At 40.7% G+C, this 19,488-nt stretch overlaps 1 protein-coding gene across 6 annotated transcripts; it reads left to right on the forward strand.

Moving 5' to 3' along the window:
• On the forward strand, window positions 1-15,756 carry LOC143033900 (beclin-1-like protein). Of its 6 annotated transcripts, none has more exons than XM_076199523.1 (9): window positions 1-314; window positions 1,671-1,791; window positions 7,661-7,786; window positions 9,556-9,707; window positions 10,128-10,340; window positions 11,325-11,512; window positions 12,202-12,475; window positions 13,058-13,284; window positions 14,324-15,756. In XM_076199523.1, the coding sequence occupies exons 3-9, from the start codon at window positions 7,678-7,680 to the stop codon at window positions 14,430-14,432; spliced, it is 1,272 nt and encodes a 423-aa protein (XP_076055638.1). In that variant the 5' UTR covers window positions 1-314; window positions 1,671-1,791; window positions 7,661-7,677; the 3' UTR covers window positions 14,433-15,756. The 6 variants fall into 6 exon arrangements, with proteins under 6 accessions (XP_076055638.1, XP_076055636.1, XP_076055637.1 ...); XM_076199521.1 differs by having other exon boundaries at window positions 1-261; XM_076199522.1 differs by having other exon boundaries at window positions 1-232.
• Window positions 15,757-19,488: the final 3,732 nt, after the last annotated feature.

Raw genomic sequence — 19,488 nt, forward strand, 5'->3', positions numbered from 1 at the left:
TTCGTCAAATAGCCAAACTACACTAGCTACTTATGGTTTCTGTCCACTGTGAAGCTTTATGAATGTGATACGAATTCCATTCGAAGGCGTACCAACAGTTTCCAAGTCTTTTGAACATTGTGTCAGAGTTCAGCGTTTACTTACGTCCATTTGCGTACGATTTCTTACCGATATTTTTTTTTAGTGACTACTTAGGAAATCAGCTGACTTCGTAAACAAACCAAGCCCGAAGGTAAAACATATGATTCTTCGTTTTAAAAGGTACTAGTGGACATGGTGGTGGTAAATAGTAACAAGGATTCCACTGTAGACTGGTAAAGTTATATTGATGTAGTGAGATGGGTTAAACTAACTCAGTAACTGGTTATTGAAAGTAACAAAGGCTAAGTTGTTTGTGGCTTGTGCATTGTTTTTGTACGTCGTATCCCGTCATTTTAGTATTTACATCGCATGCATTAAGTATTCAGAAGAAAAGGTGGGTAAGAGGAACTCGCTTACTGAATGAATAATGATTTGTGGCGAAGATATCACCATGGGGCAATGAAAGTGGCTGATTATTTACACCCTCCACCCCTGGTACCCCTTCAATGAAAAAACAATGATGTTAACACAGCTAACCTTCGTAGTTAATCTCAATTTTGTTTTGTTTAGGCGAATGGTCCAGATTAATGGCATCTCCACATTATTGGGCCAACTTCTATTCTGGAAGGCATTATCATGGTGTAGTTTTACATTCCCACATACAAGGCATGAACCCATTGTAGGTTACTGCAAAATTATGAGTTAATGAAACACTATATTTTAAGGATGCAATGCATTCCCAAAGTTACAATACATTTGGCTTTCTTTTTAATGATTTGGCAAATATTCATTATTGTCCTCGGTTTTGATTATCATATCAAATTGTTAATGTTTTGCAATGAACAAGGGTCTATTTTTATTTGTTAGGGGTAATTCTATGTTAAGAAAACATTTCCAAGGAAATTAGATCTTTCAAAAACAAAAAAGATGTATCAATCAATCTGTTGCACTAGATCTCTCGTGTAGGAGGCCTATGGATCACAGGTAACTGGCAACAGACCCTTTATCAATCCACAAGTCATTCAAGGTAGAGATGTATTATCTGGGTACAGGAAGGGTAGGTCAGTGCTGAGTGTAAGATAAAGTTATCAATGTCTTGTGTGATAGTTGTATTTGTTGCAGTTTCTGTGGTCAGGCCTATTGTATGTTGATATTGTTTAAGTGTTGGATGGTAACCTGAATGTAGTTGTTTGTGCTTCTCATGGGCAGGATTTTTCTCTGGGTTAATATCTGAAGAGGTTTGATGGATTAAGGTATTTAGTGGTCATTCTTGAAGTGCTTGTGTTTTAATCAGAGTATGAATGTGTTTTGTATGATTTTGTTGTGTGGAGATAAAGGATGTTGAAGATGTTTGATATGCTGCTGGTATATTTTTATATTACTCACAGTTACTCATAGTAGTTGTCCCAGAAGAGGCTTTTATCAGGCCTGTACATCCAGCTCAGAAGTCTCTGCTACTATCATGGCAGCAGTGGTGTTGGCATATCCAGAAATTTGTTGATATTGTATCTTTGCCTTATAATTGAAATATAGCTCCTGACCCTTCCATACTCTGTCCAAGTTGTGTTCAAATTCTTTAACCGTTTCAGATGCTATTGCACTAGAGGGAAGGAGGTTCCAGTTATTGACCATCCTGTTACAGAAGGAGTTCTTTACAAAGGATTATAAAGGAGGAGCATGCCAGCAGGAGAACTTTTGGTCCATAACTAGGTCAGATGTGAAAAAAATTATAATAATAATAAATTAAGAAATTTATTAGAATTATGATAATATAAATAAGATAAATAAAGAGGTAAAATGAAATAATAAACAGGTAAATAGTAAATAATAATAAATTGACAGATAATAATATATGATAATCAAGCAAATAATAAGCAGACAAATAATAAACAAATAGATAATGTAAAATAAATGGCAGGCATTACAGCATCTTCCTTAGGTGTTTACAGGGCCCCGACAAGGGTAAGTGCCGTCCCTGGGCGAGCCAAAAAGTGCTGCCACCCTCCCCCACACACACACACACCACCACTACCACCACCTTCCACATCTGATGGTCACTAGCACAATTCACATGTAACATTCATCCTCAAAACAATGTTTATACACACATCATTCGTGCACACAACTCATGATAAATAAATCATGGAAGAATTAACTGACAAAATATATGATATAATTAAATCATCAATTAAAGAAGGAAAAGTACCATTGGACTGGAAAAAAGCAAACATTGTACCAATTTATAAGGGAGGTGATAAGGAAGATCCATCTAACTACAGACCGGTCTCACTAACAAGCACAATAGCAAAAATTTGTGAAAGAGTGATCAAAAACAGATGGGTTAAGTACCTGGAAGAAAAATCTATACTGAACCCAAATCAATTTGGATTTAGACAAGGGAGATCCTGTACAACAAATCTGATTTGCTTTTACTCAAGATTAGTAGACATAATAGAAGAAAGAGATGGATGGGCAGACTGTGCTTTTCTGGACCTGCAAAAGGCATTTGATAAGGTACCTCATAGGAAACTAATAAATAAGATAGAGTCAAAAGGTGGCATCAGAGGAAAATTATTGGAATGGATGAAAGACTTTCTGATTGGGAGGAAAATGAGAGTTGTAATTAGAGAAAAATTCTCCAACTGGGAAGAAGTAAAAAGCGGGGTCCCGCAAGGATCAGTACTGGCACCGATCATGTTCGCTGTATACGTTAATGGCATGAATGAAGGCGTGGAGTGCTATATACATTTTTTGCAGATGATGCAAAATTACTTAAGAAGGTAAAAACGGAAGAGGACTGCAACTCATTGCAACAAGATCTGGACACAATATGGAATTGGACTCAAAAGTGGGAAGTAAAATTCAATATTAAGAAATGCAGCATAATGGAATTTGGAAAGAGTAAAAATAGAATATCAAAAGATTACAGAATTGGGGAAGAAAAAATAAATAAAACTAACTATGAAAAAGATCTTGGAGTGATGATTAGAAAGGACATGAAACCAGATAAGCATATAAACAAGATGTTCGGAGAAACCTATAACTTATTGAGAGCAATCAAAGTGGCATTTACCTATATGGACGAAGAAATGATAAGGAAAATACTTACTACACTAATAAGACCAAAACTCGAGTACGCAGCATCACTTTGGACACCCAGTACCAAAAAGAATATTAAGAAACTAGAAAGATTACAAAGAGCGACAACAAAACTAGCACCGACACTCGCCGAACTAACATATGAGCAAAGACTATCCAAATTGAACCTACCAGTTCTGGAACAAAGAAGAGAAAGAGGAGATTTGCTAACTATCTACAGAATAATGAAAGGAATGGAAGTTTTAGACAGGAACGACCTATTAATGTGGGACAACGGTAAAACGAGGACACGGAAAAAAATTGAAAAAGGATAGTTATAGAAAAAACTTGAAAAGGAACAGTTTCCCACACAGAGCAATAAATACATGGAACAAATTAGACAACAAAACAGTATGTGCTAACACTATACAAGATTTTAAGATGAAACTTGATGCGGAGAGATACAAAGACGGGTCACCACGAGCATAGCTCCCCTCCCGTATATTACAACTAGGTAAATACTAGGTAAATGCATTAAAAGTACATTAGGGAGAATTTGGTCTACCTTCTTTTCACCAAAAGTGCCGCCTCCCAAAGCGTGCTGACCTGCCCCCCCTCCCCCTCCCCTTTTTGGGGCCCTGGTTGTTTATCTAAACAAATCTTAAAGCTTTGAACTGAACTACATTGCACTGCCTCTGCAGGAAGATTATTCCATTCATTAACAACATAGTTGGCAAAGTTGTTTCTACCCACTTCCAAATTAAATCATTTTCCTGACAGTTTGAGGCCATTTTTTGTCTTATTCTCATTCAGTGTGAACATTTTGTCACTTTTGATGTCAATTCCCTTTAGAATCTTAAAGGGCTGTATCAAGTCACCTCTGAGTCCTTGACCAGATATAGCATCCACACCTGATTTGTGTATTCTGGTTGGGAAGGCTTATGGGAGGATCTTGATTGAGAGGATTAGGAGAGGAACAGAGGGAGTAATTGGTGAGGAACAGTGTGGATTTAGGACGGGTAGAGGTTGTGTAGATCAGATTTTTGTGGTAAGGCAGATATGTGAGAAAGCTATAGGAAAGGGGAAGGATGTCTTTTGCGCTTTTATGAATCTGGAAAAGGCTTACGATAGGGTAGACAGAAAGGCACCGTGGGAGGTTATGCAGATATACGGGATAGGAGGAAAGCTTCTAGGAGATGTCAAGAGTTTTTATTAGAGTAGTAGAGCTTGTGTCAGGATTAGAAATGGAGAGAGTGAGTGGTTCGAGGTAAAGGTGGGACTTCGTCAAGGATGCGTTATGTTGCCCTGGCTGTTCAACTTATACATGGATGGGGTAGTGCGAGAGGTAAATGCAATGGTAGTGGGTCAGGGATTGGAGATGATTAAAGAAAATGGAGAAAAGTGGGAGGTGAGCCAGCTGTTGTTTGCAGACGACACTGCGCTTGTGGCAGGATTGGAGGAGGGATTGAGGAAGTTGGTGACAGAGTTTGGGAGAGTGTGTGATAGAAGAAAGCTGAAGATAAATGTGGGTAAAAGTAAGGTGATGAGATGTACAAGGGGTGAAAGTGGCAGTAGACTGGAAGTGAGCATGAAGGGAGAGCGACTGGAGGAAGTGGATAGTTTTAGATACTTGGGTGCAAATGTGGCAGGAAAAGGTGGAGTGAAGATGGAGGTAGAATGTAGATTGAGAGAAGCGAGTAAATGTCTTGGTGGATTAAAAAGTGTAATGAGGAATAGACATTTGGGAATGGATACTAAGAGGAGACTGTATGAAGGAGAGATTGTGCCAACAGCACTGTATGGGGCAGAAACATGGAACATAAGAGAGGAAGAGAGAAGGAGTTTGAATGTGTTTGAGATGAGGTGTCTGAGAAGTATGATGGGGGTTACTAGGCTGGATAGAGTGAGAAATGAGGAGGAGAACAGGGGTGGAAAGGGAGTTGGGAGATAGGGTTGATGAGAGAGTATTAGGATGGTTTGGACACATGAAAGAATGAGTGAAGAAAGACTAGTAAAAGAGGTATGGAAGGCAGATGTGGTGGGAGTGAACATGAAGGGACATCCTAGGATGAGGTGGATGGATGGGGTGAAGAGGGCTTTGGGTAAGAGGGGAATGTCTGTTGAGGAAGGACGGGAGAGGACAGAAGACAGGGGTGAATGGAGAATGGTTGTATATGGATGAAGTTGTGATGCATGAGGTGGAATGGGCAGGGGGATAGGGGATGAGGTAGTATGTGTGAGCAAAATTTGACACAACCCAAAGGTATTTCTCCCCATATTCTCCTTTTATGCATGGGGGGACGGAGAGGGGGGTCGCCGATTTAATGAAGCGGCCTTGCTGTGGATGTGCTGTGTCTTGTGACACTGCTTCTGACCCAAGGCTGTGGACAAGGTGCAGGGATGACCCGTCATCTAGGAGGTGCTAAGATAAGAGGGAAGAGGGAGGGTGGAGGGGTGTGGAGTGTATTCAGGGATGGAATGGGTGGGAATGATTTTATGCCTTTTCCTTTTTGGCTACCCCCTTTGTATGGGGGAAAAAGCCTTGGTATATGTATGTATGTGTGTATATATATATATATATATATATATGTGTGTGTGTGTATATATATATATATATATATAGTAGATATACAGGTAAACGTCGACTTACGATGGCCGCGACTTACGATTGTTCGACTTTACGATGACGACGACGACGATGACGATATGATAATTTAACCCCTTCCATACGGTGCCGCACACGTAGGCGTCATGAGGAGCAAGTGGATTCGCGACGCTGCCATATCGGCGTCTTGATTATATTTATTGTAGTCGCCCCTGTGTTTTTACATTCTCTCAAATGATTCATTCTCTGTGGTTTTCAAAATTCGCGGGTGAAAGAGAGAACGATCAATATAAGCGGTGACTATATTTTATGATGCGAGTATTATTACGTCACGTCGTACGGCTGGCATTGGCTGCTGCCCGCGAGATTTAAGTCCCGTACTGAAAATACATATTATAGTGTTTGAATATGGTAAAAAGGATAAAAATAATTAAATAAACTACTGTACATGTTTAATAGGCTATATTCAGTATCTCTGGTGGTTAATATACAGCTAGGCTAGGTACAGTGACCACAGAAACAGAGTGGGGATCGACTTACGATGAGATCGTCTTACGATGGCTCTATCGAAACCTAATGCCATCGTAAGTCGACGTTTACCTGTATATATATATATATATATATATATATATATATATATATATATATATATATATATATATATATATATATATATACACATATACACATATACATACATACATACATACATACATACATATACTAGGGCTTTTTCTCCCTTACAAGGGAGGTAGCCAAAGAGGAAAAGGCATAAAATCATTCCCACCCATTCCATCCCTGAATACATTCCGCACCCCTCCACCCTCCCTATCATCTTAGTACCTCCTGGATGATGGGTCATCCCTGCACCTTGTCCACTGCCCTGGGTCAGAAGCAGTGTTGCAAGACACAGCACATCCACAGCAAGGCTGCTTCATTACATCGGCGACCCCCCCTCTCCGTCCCCCCATGCATAAAAGGAGAAGACGGGGAGAAATCCCTTCGGGCTGTGTCAAATTTTGCTCACACATACTACCTCACCCACCCACCCCATTCCACCTCATGCATCACAACATCATCCATATACAACTATTCTCCATTCACTCCTGTCTTCTGTCCTCTCCCGTCCTTCCTCAACAGACATTCCCTTCTTCCCCAAAGCCCTCTTCACCCCATCCATCCACCTCATCCTAGGGGACGTCCCCTCATGTTCACTCCCTCCACATCTGCCTTCCATACCTCTTTTACTAGTCTTTCTTCACTCATTCTTTCCATGTGTCCAAACTATCTTAATACTCTTTCATCAACCCTATCTCCCAACTCCCTTTCCACCCCTGTTCTCCTCCTCACCTCCTCATTTCTCACTCTATCCAGCCTAGTAACCCCCATCATACTTTTCAGACACCTTATATTAAACACATTCAAACTCCTTCTCTCTTCCTCTCTTATGTTCCATGTTTCTGCTCCATACAGTGCTGTTGGCACAATCACTCCTTCATACAGTCTCCTCTTAGCATCCATTCCCAAATGTCTATTCCTCATTACACTTTTTAATCCACCAAAGCATTTGCTCACTTCTCTTAATCTGCATTCTAACTCCACCTTCACTCCACCTTTTCCTGCCACATTTGCACCCAAGTATCTAAAACTATCCACTTCCTCCAGTCGCTCTCCCTTAATGCTCACTTCCAGTCTACTGCCACTTTCACCCCCTTGTACATCTCATCACCTTACTTTTACCCACATTTATCTTCAGCTTTCTTCTATATATATACATATATATTTATTTATTTGTTTATTGATTGATTTATTTATTTATTTGACTACCTCCCTTATAAGGGGGGAAAATCCCTTTGGTATATGTATATGTATTCATTTATTATTTTTTTTTTTCAGGTAACAGCACATGGAAGATGGATCCAAGAGTAACAGCAAGTTTTGTATGTCAACGATGCCTCCAGCCCCTACAAATTGATCCAAGCTTCTTACTTCTAAATGAACATGTTCTAGCAGAACTTGCATGTAAGTACATTTAATTATTTTCTTATACTTAATTTTCAATTGGAAGGGTTGACTATGATTTATTACAAAAAAAAATCATAGGCACTAGATTTGTAAGTGAATAAAGGTATTAGAATCTAGTTTAGTGATGTTAATTTGTTACATACATACATATACCAAGGCTTTTTCCCCCTTCCAAGGGAGGTAGCCAAAAAGGGAAAGGCATAAAAACACTCCCACCCATTTCATCCCTAAATACACCTCACACCCCTCCCACCCTTCCTCTCATCTGAGCACCTCCTGGATGACGGGTCATCCCTGCACCCTGCCCACCACCCTGGGTCAGAAGCAGTGTCGCAAGACACAGTACATCCACAGCGAGGCCGCTTCATTTAATCGGCGACCCCCCCTCTCCGTCCCCCTTTGCAATATAAGGCGAGGACGGGGAGAAATCCCTTCGGGCTGCGTCAAAATTTACTCACACATACTACCCCACCCCCCACTTCCCCGCCCATTCCTCCTCATGCAGTCACAACATCATCCATATACAACCATTCTCCACTCACCTCTGTCTTCCGTCCTCTCCCTTCCTTCCTCAACAGACATTCCCCTCTTCCCCAAAGCCCCCTTCACCCCATCCATCCACCTCATCCTAGGACGTCCCCTCATGTTCACTCCCTCCACATCTGCCTTCCATACCTCTTTTACTAGTCTTTCTTCACTCATTCTTTCCATGTGTCCAAACCATCCTAATATTCTTTCATCAACCCTATCTCCCAAATCCTTTTTCACCCCTGTTCTCCTCCTCACCTCCTCATTTCTCACTCTATCTAGCCTAGTAACCCCCACCATACTTCTCAGACACCTCATCTCAAACACATTCAAACTCCTTCTCTCTTCTTCTCTTATGTTCCACGTTTCTGCCCCATACAGTGCTGTTGGCACAATCACTCTTTCATATAGTCTCCTCTTAGCATCCATTCCCAAATGTCTATTCCTCATTACACTTTTTAATCCACCGAGACATTTACTCGCTTCTCTCAATCTACATTCTACCTCCACCTTCACTCCACCTTTTCCTGCCACATTTGCACCCAAGTATCTAAAACTATCCACTTCCTCCAGTCGCTCTCCCTTAATGCTCACTTCCAGTCTGCTACCACTTTCACCCCTTGTACATCTCATCACCTTACTTTTACCCACATTTATCTTCAGCTTTCTTCTATCACACACTCTCCCAAACTCTGTCACCAACTTCCTCAATCCCTCCTCTGATCCTGCCACAAGCGCAGTGTTGTCTGCAAACAACAGCTGGCTCACCTCCCACTTTTCTCCATTTTCTTTAACCATCTCCAATCCCTGACCCACTACCCTTGCATTTACCTCTCGCACTACCCCAACCATGTATAAGTTGAACAGCCAGGGTGACATAACACATCCTTGACGAAGTCCCACCTTTACCTCAAGCCACTCACTCTCTCCATTTCTAATCCTGACACAAGCTCTACTACTCTCATAAAAACTCTTGACAGCTCCTAGAAGCTTTTCTCCTATCCCATATATCCGCAAAACCTCCCACAGTGCCTTTCTGTCTACCCTGTCCTAAACCTTTTCCAGGTCCATAAAGGCCCAAAAAACATCCTTCCCCTTTCCTATAGCTTTCTCACATATCTGTCTTAGCACAAAAATCTGATCTACACAACCTCTACCCATCCTAAATCCACACTGTTCCTCACCAATTACTCCCTCTGTTCCTCTCCTGATATAACATTCTGTATTTGTATTTACAGTGCCAATATACCCAGAAGAAGAACTTGAATTTGATAGCACCTGTGTCAACAAATATGTTGGTCCACCACAGTTATTTGACTCTGGTCATCAGCCCCATGGCTTCACGTTTGTTGGGGATTCCTCTGATGTGGAGAAGACCCAGCCAATGAAGGTAGGAAGTGCTTGTTAATTTTATTTTATTTATTTATTTATTTATTTTTATTTTGTTTCATCAGTATGCCACAAATGAGGGGATGGAGAGTGGGGGATCACCAATCAAATGAAGTGGCCTTGCTGTTGATGTGCTGTATCTTGCTGCATTGCTTCTGACCGATAGCAGTGGGCAAGGTGCAGGGATGATCTGTCATCCAGGAGGAGCCTAGAAAAGAGGGATGGAAGGATAGTGAATGGGAGTGGAGTATGTGTGGATGAAATGGGTGGGAATGGATTTATGCCTTTTGACTTTGGCTACTGCCCTTGTAAGGGGGAAAAGCTCTTGTTATATTTATGTATGTATGCCACAAATTACTTAAATGTTATTTCTTCACAGCTAGTATATATTACTTATTCTTTGATTTTTATTCTGTCTTAGGTGGCAACAGGCTTATTTGACTTAGTGAGCTGCAACAGTGATGTTGACCATCCTCTCTGTGAGCTATGTACTGATTCTCTGTTGGACCTTATGGATACAAGCCTGTCACGTACACAGAAACAAGCGCATATGTACACACAACTCCTCAAAACTCTTAATGATTCACCACAGAATCAGCAGACTGTAGCACAGTTGGAAGACGAACTTAGCAAGGTAAATCATACATTTCTTCTATTCTTGACATTTTCCCCCTTTTTCTATCATATGCATCATAGAAGACAGAAAGTGAATCAGTTGTTAATTGTGGACGACATTGAATTATAAGGAAAGAATAACATAGTGACTTAATTTGGAAGGATATGTGAGAGAAGAAAGTTGTGAGTAAATGTGAGCAAAAGTAAAGTGATGAGGTGTGCAAAGAATGATGATGGTAGCATGTTGAATGTGAGTGTGAAGGGTGAGAGGTGTGAGGAAATATAGATTTTTAAGTATTTGGGGTTTTGAATAGAGGAATGGACATGGGTGTAAATTATAGAATAAAGTGAGTAAGCAAATGCCTTGGATGCATTGTCATGAAATATAGGTAAAAATTGGAGATGAATACACAAACTTATTGTACCCACATTGCTATGAAGTAGAGAATTGGAATGTGAGGCAGAGAGGAAGACTGAATGTATGACAAAATATTTAATAAATATGATAGTTGTTACAAGAGTGAGAAATGTGGAGGTAATGTGGAGAATAGATGGAAAGGGAACTGTCACATAGGGTAGAACAGAGTGTGCCTGATGTAGTTTGGGCATACAGAATAAGAAAATACTAGCTGAGATTGTGTAAAGCAGATGTGGATGAAATTAGCTTGAGAGAAAGACCAAGAATGAGATAGATGGATAAGTTTAAGGGGTCTTTGGATGGAAATGGAGTGTTAGTCAGTCAGGGAAGAGAGGGTGCATAAGTTAGAAGTACAGTGAACCCCCATCAATCTGTGACCCCAAATATCTTTGACTTTTCCCATCGAACCTAATATGTTTTCATGATTCTAATGCTTATCCGCAATGCCAGTGCATCATGGCACTTGTACTTGAAACTGTAAATAAGAAAAATTGCAATAAAAACCCTGTATGGGGTATTGGCTGCATATTATTGTAAGGTTAAAAGTTGCTCAGTAGTATGCAGCTGATACACTTTTTTAATCAGCTTGAGGAAGAAGAGAACCGCTTGATAGCAGAATTAGCTCAGGTAGAGAAGGAACAAGCTAAGGCACAGGAAGTCCTTGCAGAACACCAGCAGGTTCAAGGAAGACTACGGAATGAAGAAGAGCGCTTCTGGCGGGAATATTGCACCCATAAAAGTCAAGTTATGCACATGGAAGAGGAAAATCATAGGTAAGAATCATTTTGGACTAGTTTGGATATAGATTATTCAACTGTTAAGAAGGTAAAGGTCGACCTGCATAAGGATCAATACTGGTAACTGCGATATTCCTCACTCAGTCAGTTGCTGCCTCAAGCTTCTTTGCTTCATAATAGCTAGAGGAAATTTTGGAGATTCCCAGGAAGGAATTGATCATTATCTATATTGTATGAATTTGGGTCTCATCATCATTAAAGAGAAGCAGAGTTGCTGGTTGTCAACTCTCTGATGTGAAAGAAGTAGAAAACAGTAAAAGTTGATTGATATATTGCCTCTATTCCAAAAACTGACGGTTAGCCCCTTGGATGTTATACCCCTATATAGAAGAAATAAGTTTTGGAGGTAGGTTGTGGAGAGGTGATCCCCTCTTACGTACATCCTATGGGACTACATCATGTATTTACTCCACCTTTAGACACAAGAAGAGGTGACACCCAATGACTACATCCCTCTTATTACTTTCAGCTAGTGACATAGAAAGTCTCACACCAATACAATGCAAAGATCAGTCTAAGCTATCTTCCCTGAGAGATTGATGGCAGGGCCCAAGGACCATTGCCAGCTGCTCTGAGTTTCCAGTCTGTGAAACTTGAGGCAACAATTAGTTGATTGTCTTTTAGTAAATGCATTTTGTTTAACTATATTATATGATTTCTTACAGCCTGAAGAGCCAGCTAGTATATACGCAGAAACAATTGGACAAGCTGAAACATACCAATGTTTTCAATATCACTTTCCACATATGGCATTTAGGACACTTTGGTACCATTAACAACTTACGACTTGGCCGATTACCTACGTCATCAGTTTCATGGAATGAGATAAATGCTGCCTGGGGCCAAACCACATTGCTCCTTGCCTCTCTAGCACGCAAGATTGGTCTCAATTTTAAGAGGTACAAATTAGTGCCATATGGAGACCAGTCATATATTGAGGTAAGGTTTAACATTATAGACTCATCTTTTATCTGTGGGTGACAAACTTAGTTGGAGAAGAAAGTATAATAAACTAAAGCTACAACATGAGAGTACAGTGTCTGCATACATAAGTGAGAAATATGTTTGGTGATGGACTCAACATCCTTGTCTGTAAACAAACTAGCAGTGTTCATGTTTGTCTGCAGACAAAGACAGCAAGTCATTCATTAAACAGATTCCTTGCTTGTGTCTGCACACACTGTATGATTGTATGAACAGGTCTTAAGATACCTGATACTTGGGTGGGCTACATTATGGATGGATTGGTAGTAGTGTTAGGGAAGAAACAAGGTGTAATTTTTACAGGAAGTGAAAGAGATGATCGTGATGATAAGGAATAGTGTGAGGATGTCCATCAAAATCATAGTTGACTGTTCCTGTGAACTCATATTTTATAAATCTTGAGTTTCTACTAGTACATTAACAACATACTAAAGTCATTAAAAATTAGATTTGTTTTTTCCTGGCATGAAATTTTCACCATTTATATATGCATTATTTTAGGATTAGTGTTAATAGTTGACGGATGAATTTTTGCAGGTACTGGATAACTCGGGTAATTTACCTCTCTACAACTATGGCAGTTTCCGTTTATTTGTTAATGCCAAGTATGATGCTGCTATGGTGGCCTTCCTTGAATGTTTATCGGAGTTCCAGCACCATGTAGAGACACAAGGTAGTCAGGCTAATCGTTTCCGTCTACCGTACAAGGTTGTCAACAAGGCATACATTGAGGATTCTAAAAATGGAATCACCTGCTGTATCAAGTAAGTATTGTAAATATGGATGTAGAACAATAGTACTAACTAGTGAATGAATACCCATTTCTGAATTATTTTGTTACTATGCTGTTGGTATATGGATGATGTGTGATTGCATGAGGAGGAATGGGCGGGGGGTGGGGGGTGGGGTAGTATGTGTGAGTAAATTTTGACGCAGCCCGAAGGGATTTCTCCCCGTCCTCTCCTTATATGCAAGGGGGGACGGAGAGGGGGGGTCGCCGATTAAATGAAGCGGCCTTGCTGTGGATGTGCTGTGTCTTGCGACACTGCTTCTGACCCAGGGCGGTGGGCAAGGTGCAGGGATGACCCGTCATCCAGGAGGTGCTCAGATGAGAGGGAGGGTGGGAGGGGTGTGGAGTGTATTTAGGGATGAAATGGGTGGGAGTGTTTTTATGCCTTTCCCTTTTTGGCTACCTCCCTTGAAAGGGGGAAAAAGCCTTGGTATATGTATGTATGTATGTATGCTGTTGGTAGAAGAGTGTATAAATGTCTTATAGTTTGTTGGAGATTCCTTGGTAAACTAATTATAACTGTTGGCTTGAATTTAATTGACTGTAAACCCAATAGCCTCACAATAGTCACCAATGGTCCTTGTTCCCTTACATAGATCCTTCTGGGAAGATTGTTGTCTTTGTTATATAAGTGTAATTCATCATGGTCTTGGATCATGTATTGGACTCATGATTGACAGCTATTTCCCTCCCGGATGAGAGCCCAGAGCTCATAAATCAGTTTCTATGCCAGGAGTGGAGAAGAAGCTGTGTACATAATTTTTTTAATATTTACCAGTTTTGTGTCGTTACAGTTTCCTTATTTCTTGATAAAATTCAACCATGTTTGTACTTTCTTTTAGATTTATTTATTTATTTGTATATTTTTTCTAAACAAAAAATCAATAGAAATAGAATGGTCAGTATGTATTGAAACACAAAACCAGAAGAAACATTTTTATTACTTAAACACAGAAACAAGAATAAAATTCTCAATTAGACTGATATACTAATATTGTCATTTAAAATTACAGAGTCCAATTTACAAGTGCAGAAGAATGGACAAAGGCACTCAAGTTTGTGTTGACAAATTTGAGGTGGGGTCTCACTTGGATCTCGTATGATGGCTTCTCAAATACGTGAGCCATGAACTGAGCAGCAGATACTCACAAAGTAGCAATTGCTGAAGGAACAGGACGTGTCAGTATTTGTATAAAGGTGTGTTGTGGATTTGCAGGCCTAATCCCTAATTCAGTTTTGTATACAGCATAAAGCTACCGTAATTGTGTAGCTGTATTATCTGTTATCTTAATTTAGGATGTAAAGATTTAATTAGGAAGTGATCATGTATATTGTTTGTATATATACTCATATACATTGTTCTTATGAATCAGGTTTTTCATAATCACCAATGTCATTGGGTTTTGCATATGTATATACACATTATATGTGTGTACAGGGTGTTCGGGATAAATTTGACACTTTTTTGGAAAGGAAAGAAAAAATTAATATCTTGGCCAAAAATTGATGTATTCTCAAAATTCAAAGTGGATCTCGTAGAGGATAAAAGATTGATGTGAATGGAGAGTGGGTTGGATGAGGGAATTATGTAATCCAGAAGGATTTCTTCTTGCTTACTTTATATATTTTTCTCTAGCAGGAGATTCATGACTTCCAAATTTCTATTGAGTAATTTTTTCCATCTACAATTTTTCATATAGACCCTAAAGTATCGACTGCATGCTACTTTGCCACAATAACAAGCAGCCAATACCCCAGATGGAAAAAAGAAAAGAAAAAAAAAGGAAAAAAGAAAAGAAAAAAAAAAGTTTGTGTATAAATTGCTCCCAAAGCATCATTGTAACGGATGATAGGAATACTTGGCCTGAAGCACATCTACGGTATCGGTGGTGGAGCGCAGCCCTGCTACGCTCGCCACCGTCGCATTCTACCTCTCTTGCAACCTTGATATGCTGAAAGTGAATCTGGCCAACAAACGGGCAGTGATACGAAAGGGGGGGGGGAGGGGAGGAAGGTTACAGTCAACATTTGTGCACTTCCAGAATTTGGCAGAGCTGATTATCTTGTCTTTGTGCAATATTAGTGGTCACTTAAGTGGGGCCACACTTTCACACTGAGCCAACCTGCGGAAAGATTCACTCATCCTTTCATTTTTAAAATGAAGTCGATGCTTTGTGTTCACAAGCAAACGCTACACTGAATTTCATTCACGATGGCCAAAAATGACTCTTTTTTTAAGAATTTCGGAAACTAAAGTCTGGTTGAGGCAACTCCAAAAACCTTGAAGTGAATTACACATGCTAAAACTGCCAATATACAAAACTGATTGTAAAAACTGAGCCTTCTCATATCCTTATAGAAAAACTACTCTTCATAAATAAGTTCCAAAATAGAAAAATTACAACACTGTTCACTTCCATTTTTTGGTGGAAGGTAAGTTGAGAGTGGAGGATAGATGGAGAAGGAGGAAAGGGACAAAAGGTAGGGAGGTTCTTAGAGTGAACTCCTTGAATGAAAAGGAAAAGGAGAAGGAGTACGAAAAGAAGCTGAAGGAGGAGTGGGAGGGAGTTAAGGATAGAGCAGAGATGGGTGTGGAGGAGGAATGGGGATGGTTCAAGGAGGGAGTCTTAAAGTGTGCAAGGATGGTGTGTGGAACAAGAAGGACAGGAGGAAATAGAAGAAAGGGTAGTGAATGGTGGGATGAGGAAACAAAGAAGGTTGTAGAAGAGAAGAAGCGAGCATTCACAGATTGGTTACAAAAGAGGACAGGGGAGTCATATGAGACGTACAAAGAAAAGAAAAGAGAAGTAAAGCAAAAGGTAAAGGAGGCAAAGAGGAGAGCAGATGTGAAATGGGGTAGGAGTATGACAGAAAATTTTGAAAGTAATAAAAAGATGTTTTGGAAAGAAATTAAGAGAGGAAGAGGAGGTGAATCAAGTAGGGAAGAAAAGGTAAAAGGTACAGATGGAGAGTTGATAATGGAAGAGATGGCAGTGAGGGGAAGATGGGCAGAATATTTTAGGGAGTTGCTGAATGTGAAGGAGGATAGGGAGGGAAAGATAGCTGCAGTGGGAAATACGAAGAAAATGAGAGTGATGAGTGAGGAGAATGGAGGAGAAATAAGGAAGGATGAGGTGAAGGCAGTTGTAAAGATGATGAAAGCAGGTAAGGCACCTGGTCTGGATGGATGTCATGCAGAATGTCTGAAAAAGGGAGGTTCAGTGATGGTGGACTGGTTGGTGAGATTATTTAATGTTTGCTGGAGAGAGGGTAGAGTACCGGAGGACTGGAGTAGTGCCTGTATAGTTCCTCTTTACAAGGGAAAAGGGGACAAGTGTGAATGTAGTAATTTCAGAGGGATTAGCCTGTTGAGTGTAGTAGGGAAGGCTTATGGGAGAATCTTAATTGAGAGGATTAGGAGAGGAACAGAAGGAGTAATTGGTGAGGAACAGTGTGGATTTAGGACGGGTAGAGGTTGTGTAGATCAGATCTTTGTGGTAAGACAGATATGTGAGAAAGCTATAGGAAAGGGGAAGGATGTTTTTTGGGCTTTTATGGATCTGGAAAAGGCTTATGATAGGGTAGACAGAAAGGCACTGTGGGAGGTTATGCAGATTTATGGGATAGGAGGAAAGCTTTTGGGAGCTGTCAAGAGTTTTTATGTGAGTAGTAGAGCATGTGTTAGGATTGGAAATGGAGAGAGTGAGTGGTTTGAAGTAAAGGTGGGACTTCGTCAAGGATGTGTTATGTCGCCCTGGCTGTTCAACTTATACATGGATGGGGTGGTGCGAGAGGTGAATGCTAGGGTAGTGAGTCAGGGATTGGAGATGGTTAAAGAAAATGGAGAAAAGTGGGGAGGTGAGCCAGCTGTTGTTTGCAGACGACACTGCGCTTGTGGCAGGGTCAGAGGAGGGATTGAGGAAGCTGGTGGCAGAGTTTGGGAGAGTATGTGATAGAAGAAAGCTAAAGATAAATGTGGGTAAAAGTAAGGTGATGAGATGTACAAGGGGTGAAAGTGGCAGTAGACTGGAAGTGAACATTAAGGGAGAGCGACTGGAGGAAGTGGATAGTTTTAGATACTTGGGTGCAAGTGTAGCAGGAAAAGGTGGAGTGAAGGTGGAGGTAGAATGTAGATTGAGAGAAGCGAGTAAATGCCTTGGTGGTTTAAAGAGTGTAATGAGAAATAGACATTTGGGAATGGATGCGAAGAGGAGACTGTATGAAGGAGTGATTGTGCCAACAGCATTGTATGGGGCAGAAACGTGGAACATAAGAGAAGAAGAGAGAAGGAGTTTGAATGTGTTTGAGATGAGGTGTCTGAGAAGTATGGTGGGGGTTACTAGGCTAGATAGAGTGAGAAATGAGGAGGTGAGGAGGAGAACAGGGGTGAAAAAGGATTTGGGAGATAGGGTTGATGAAAGAATATTAGGATGGTTTGGACACATGGAAAGAATGAGTGAAGAAAGACTAGTAAAAGAGGTATGGAAGGCAGATGTGGAGGGAGTGAACATGAGGGGACGTCCTAGGATGAGGTGGATGGATGGGGTGAAGGGGGCTTTGGGGAAGAGGGGAATGTCTGTTGAGGAAGGAAGGGAGAGGACGGAAGACAGAGGTGAGTGGAGAATGGTTGTATATGGATGATGTTGTGACTGCATGAGGAGGAATGGGCGGGGGGGGTGGGGGGGTGGGGTAGTATGTGTGAGTAAATTTTGACGCAGCCCGAAGGGATTTCTCCCCGTCCTCTCCTTATATGCAAAGGGGGACGGAGAGGGGGGGTCGCCGATTAAATGAAGCGGCCTTGCTGTGGATGTACTGTGTCTTGCGACACTGCTTCTGACCCAGGGCGGTGGGCAGGGTGCAGGGATGACCCGTCATCCAGGAGGTGCTCAGATGAGAGGAAGGGTGGGAGGGGTGTGGAGTGTATTTAGGGATGAAATGGGTGGGAGTGTTTTTATGCCTTTCCCTTTTTGGCTACCTCCCTTGGAAGGGGGAAAAAGCCTTGGTATATGTATGTATGTATGTACAATTTTTCATTCAGTATTACCATGAAATAATTTTTCCACTAAAGAATTGAATTGAATGTGTATTCTCCTTATATTTATTTATTCTATTTTAAAGAAATTATTTTATTTTTCCAACAAGTTCTAGTAAATATGAGTTAAATGTGATTCTGTTCGACGTTGCAAAGCTCCTCCTAACAGGAGTCATGATGGTGCCCTTTATAGAGGACTTTGTAGCAATTTTTTTTTTACAAAAGACATGTTTATAGCTGTTGGACTCAGATTAAACATTTACATATAAAGTGAATGAATTATTGTTTAAGACTCATAGCCAACAGTGTCAGCTATAACTTCCTTTGCATTGTCTTTGTTGTAATATATATATACATAGTAGTGTGCATTTTATCCACACCTTGTATAGAAATAGTGGGTGTCAATTCATAATATATATGTATATATAATATATAATATATATACACACACACACACACACACACACACACACACATACCAAGGGCTTTTCCCCCTTACCAGGGAAGTAGCCAAAATCAAAAAGCATGATTCCACTCGCACCTATTTCATCCCCACCCATTCCACACCCCTCCATCCCTCTCATCATAGTTCCTCCTGGATTATGGGTCATTTCTGTATCTTGCCTATCATCCTAGCTCAGAAGCAATGCAGAAAGGTACAGCACATCCACAGGAAGGCTACTTCATTTAATCAGCAATCCCCCCCCCCCCTTGTCCCCTCATGCATGAACTTTGAAGATGGGGAGAAATTCCTTCAGGCTGCATAAAATGATCATTTACACATAACCACTCCCTTCTATGCATCACAGTATCATCCATATACAGCCATTCTCCAGTCACCCCTATCTTCTGCCTTCTCCCTTTCTCAACGGACATGACCCTCTTTCTCAATGCCCCTTTCATCCCATCCATTCATCTCATCCTCAGTTGCCCCCTCATTTTCACTCCACCCACCTCTGCCTTCCACACTTCTTTTACTAATCACTCTTCACTCATTCTTTCAATATATACAAACCATCCCAATAGTCTTTCATCAACCCTATCTCCAATCTTCTTTTCCACCCCCACTCTCCTCCTCTCCACCTCATTTTTCACTCTATCCAGCCTAGCAGCCCCAATCATACTTCTGACATTTCATCTCAAACA

Source organism: Oratosquilla oratoria, chromosome 16 (assembly GCF_046742065.1).
Source record: "Oratosquilla oratoria isolate Oo_2021 chromosome 16, ASM4674206v1, whole genome shotgun sequence".
Taxonomy (NCBI): domain Eukaryota; kingdom Metazoa; phylum Arthropoda; class Malacostraca; order Stomatopoda; family Squillidae; genus Oratosquilla; species Oratosquilla oratoria.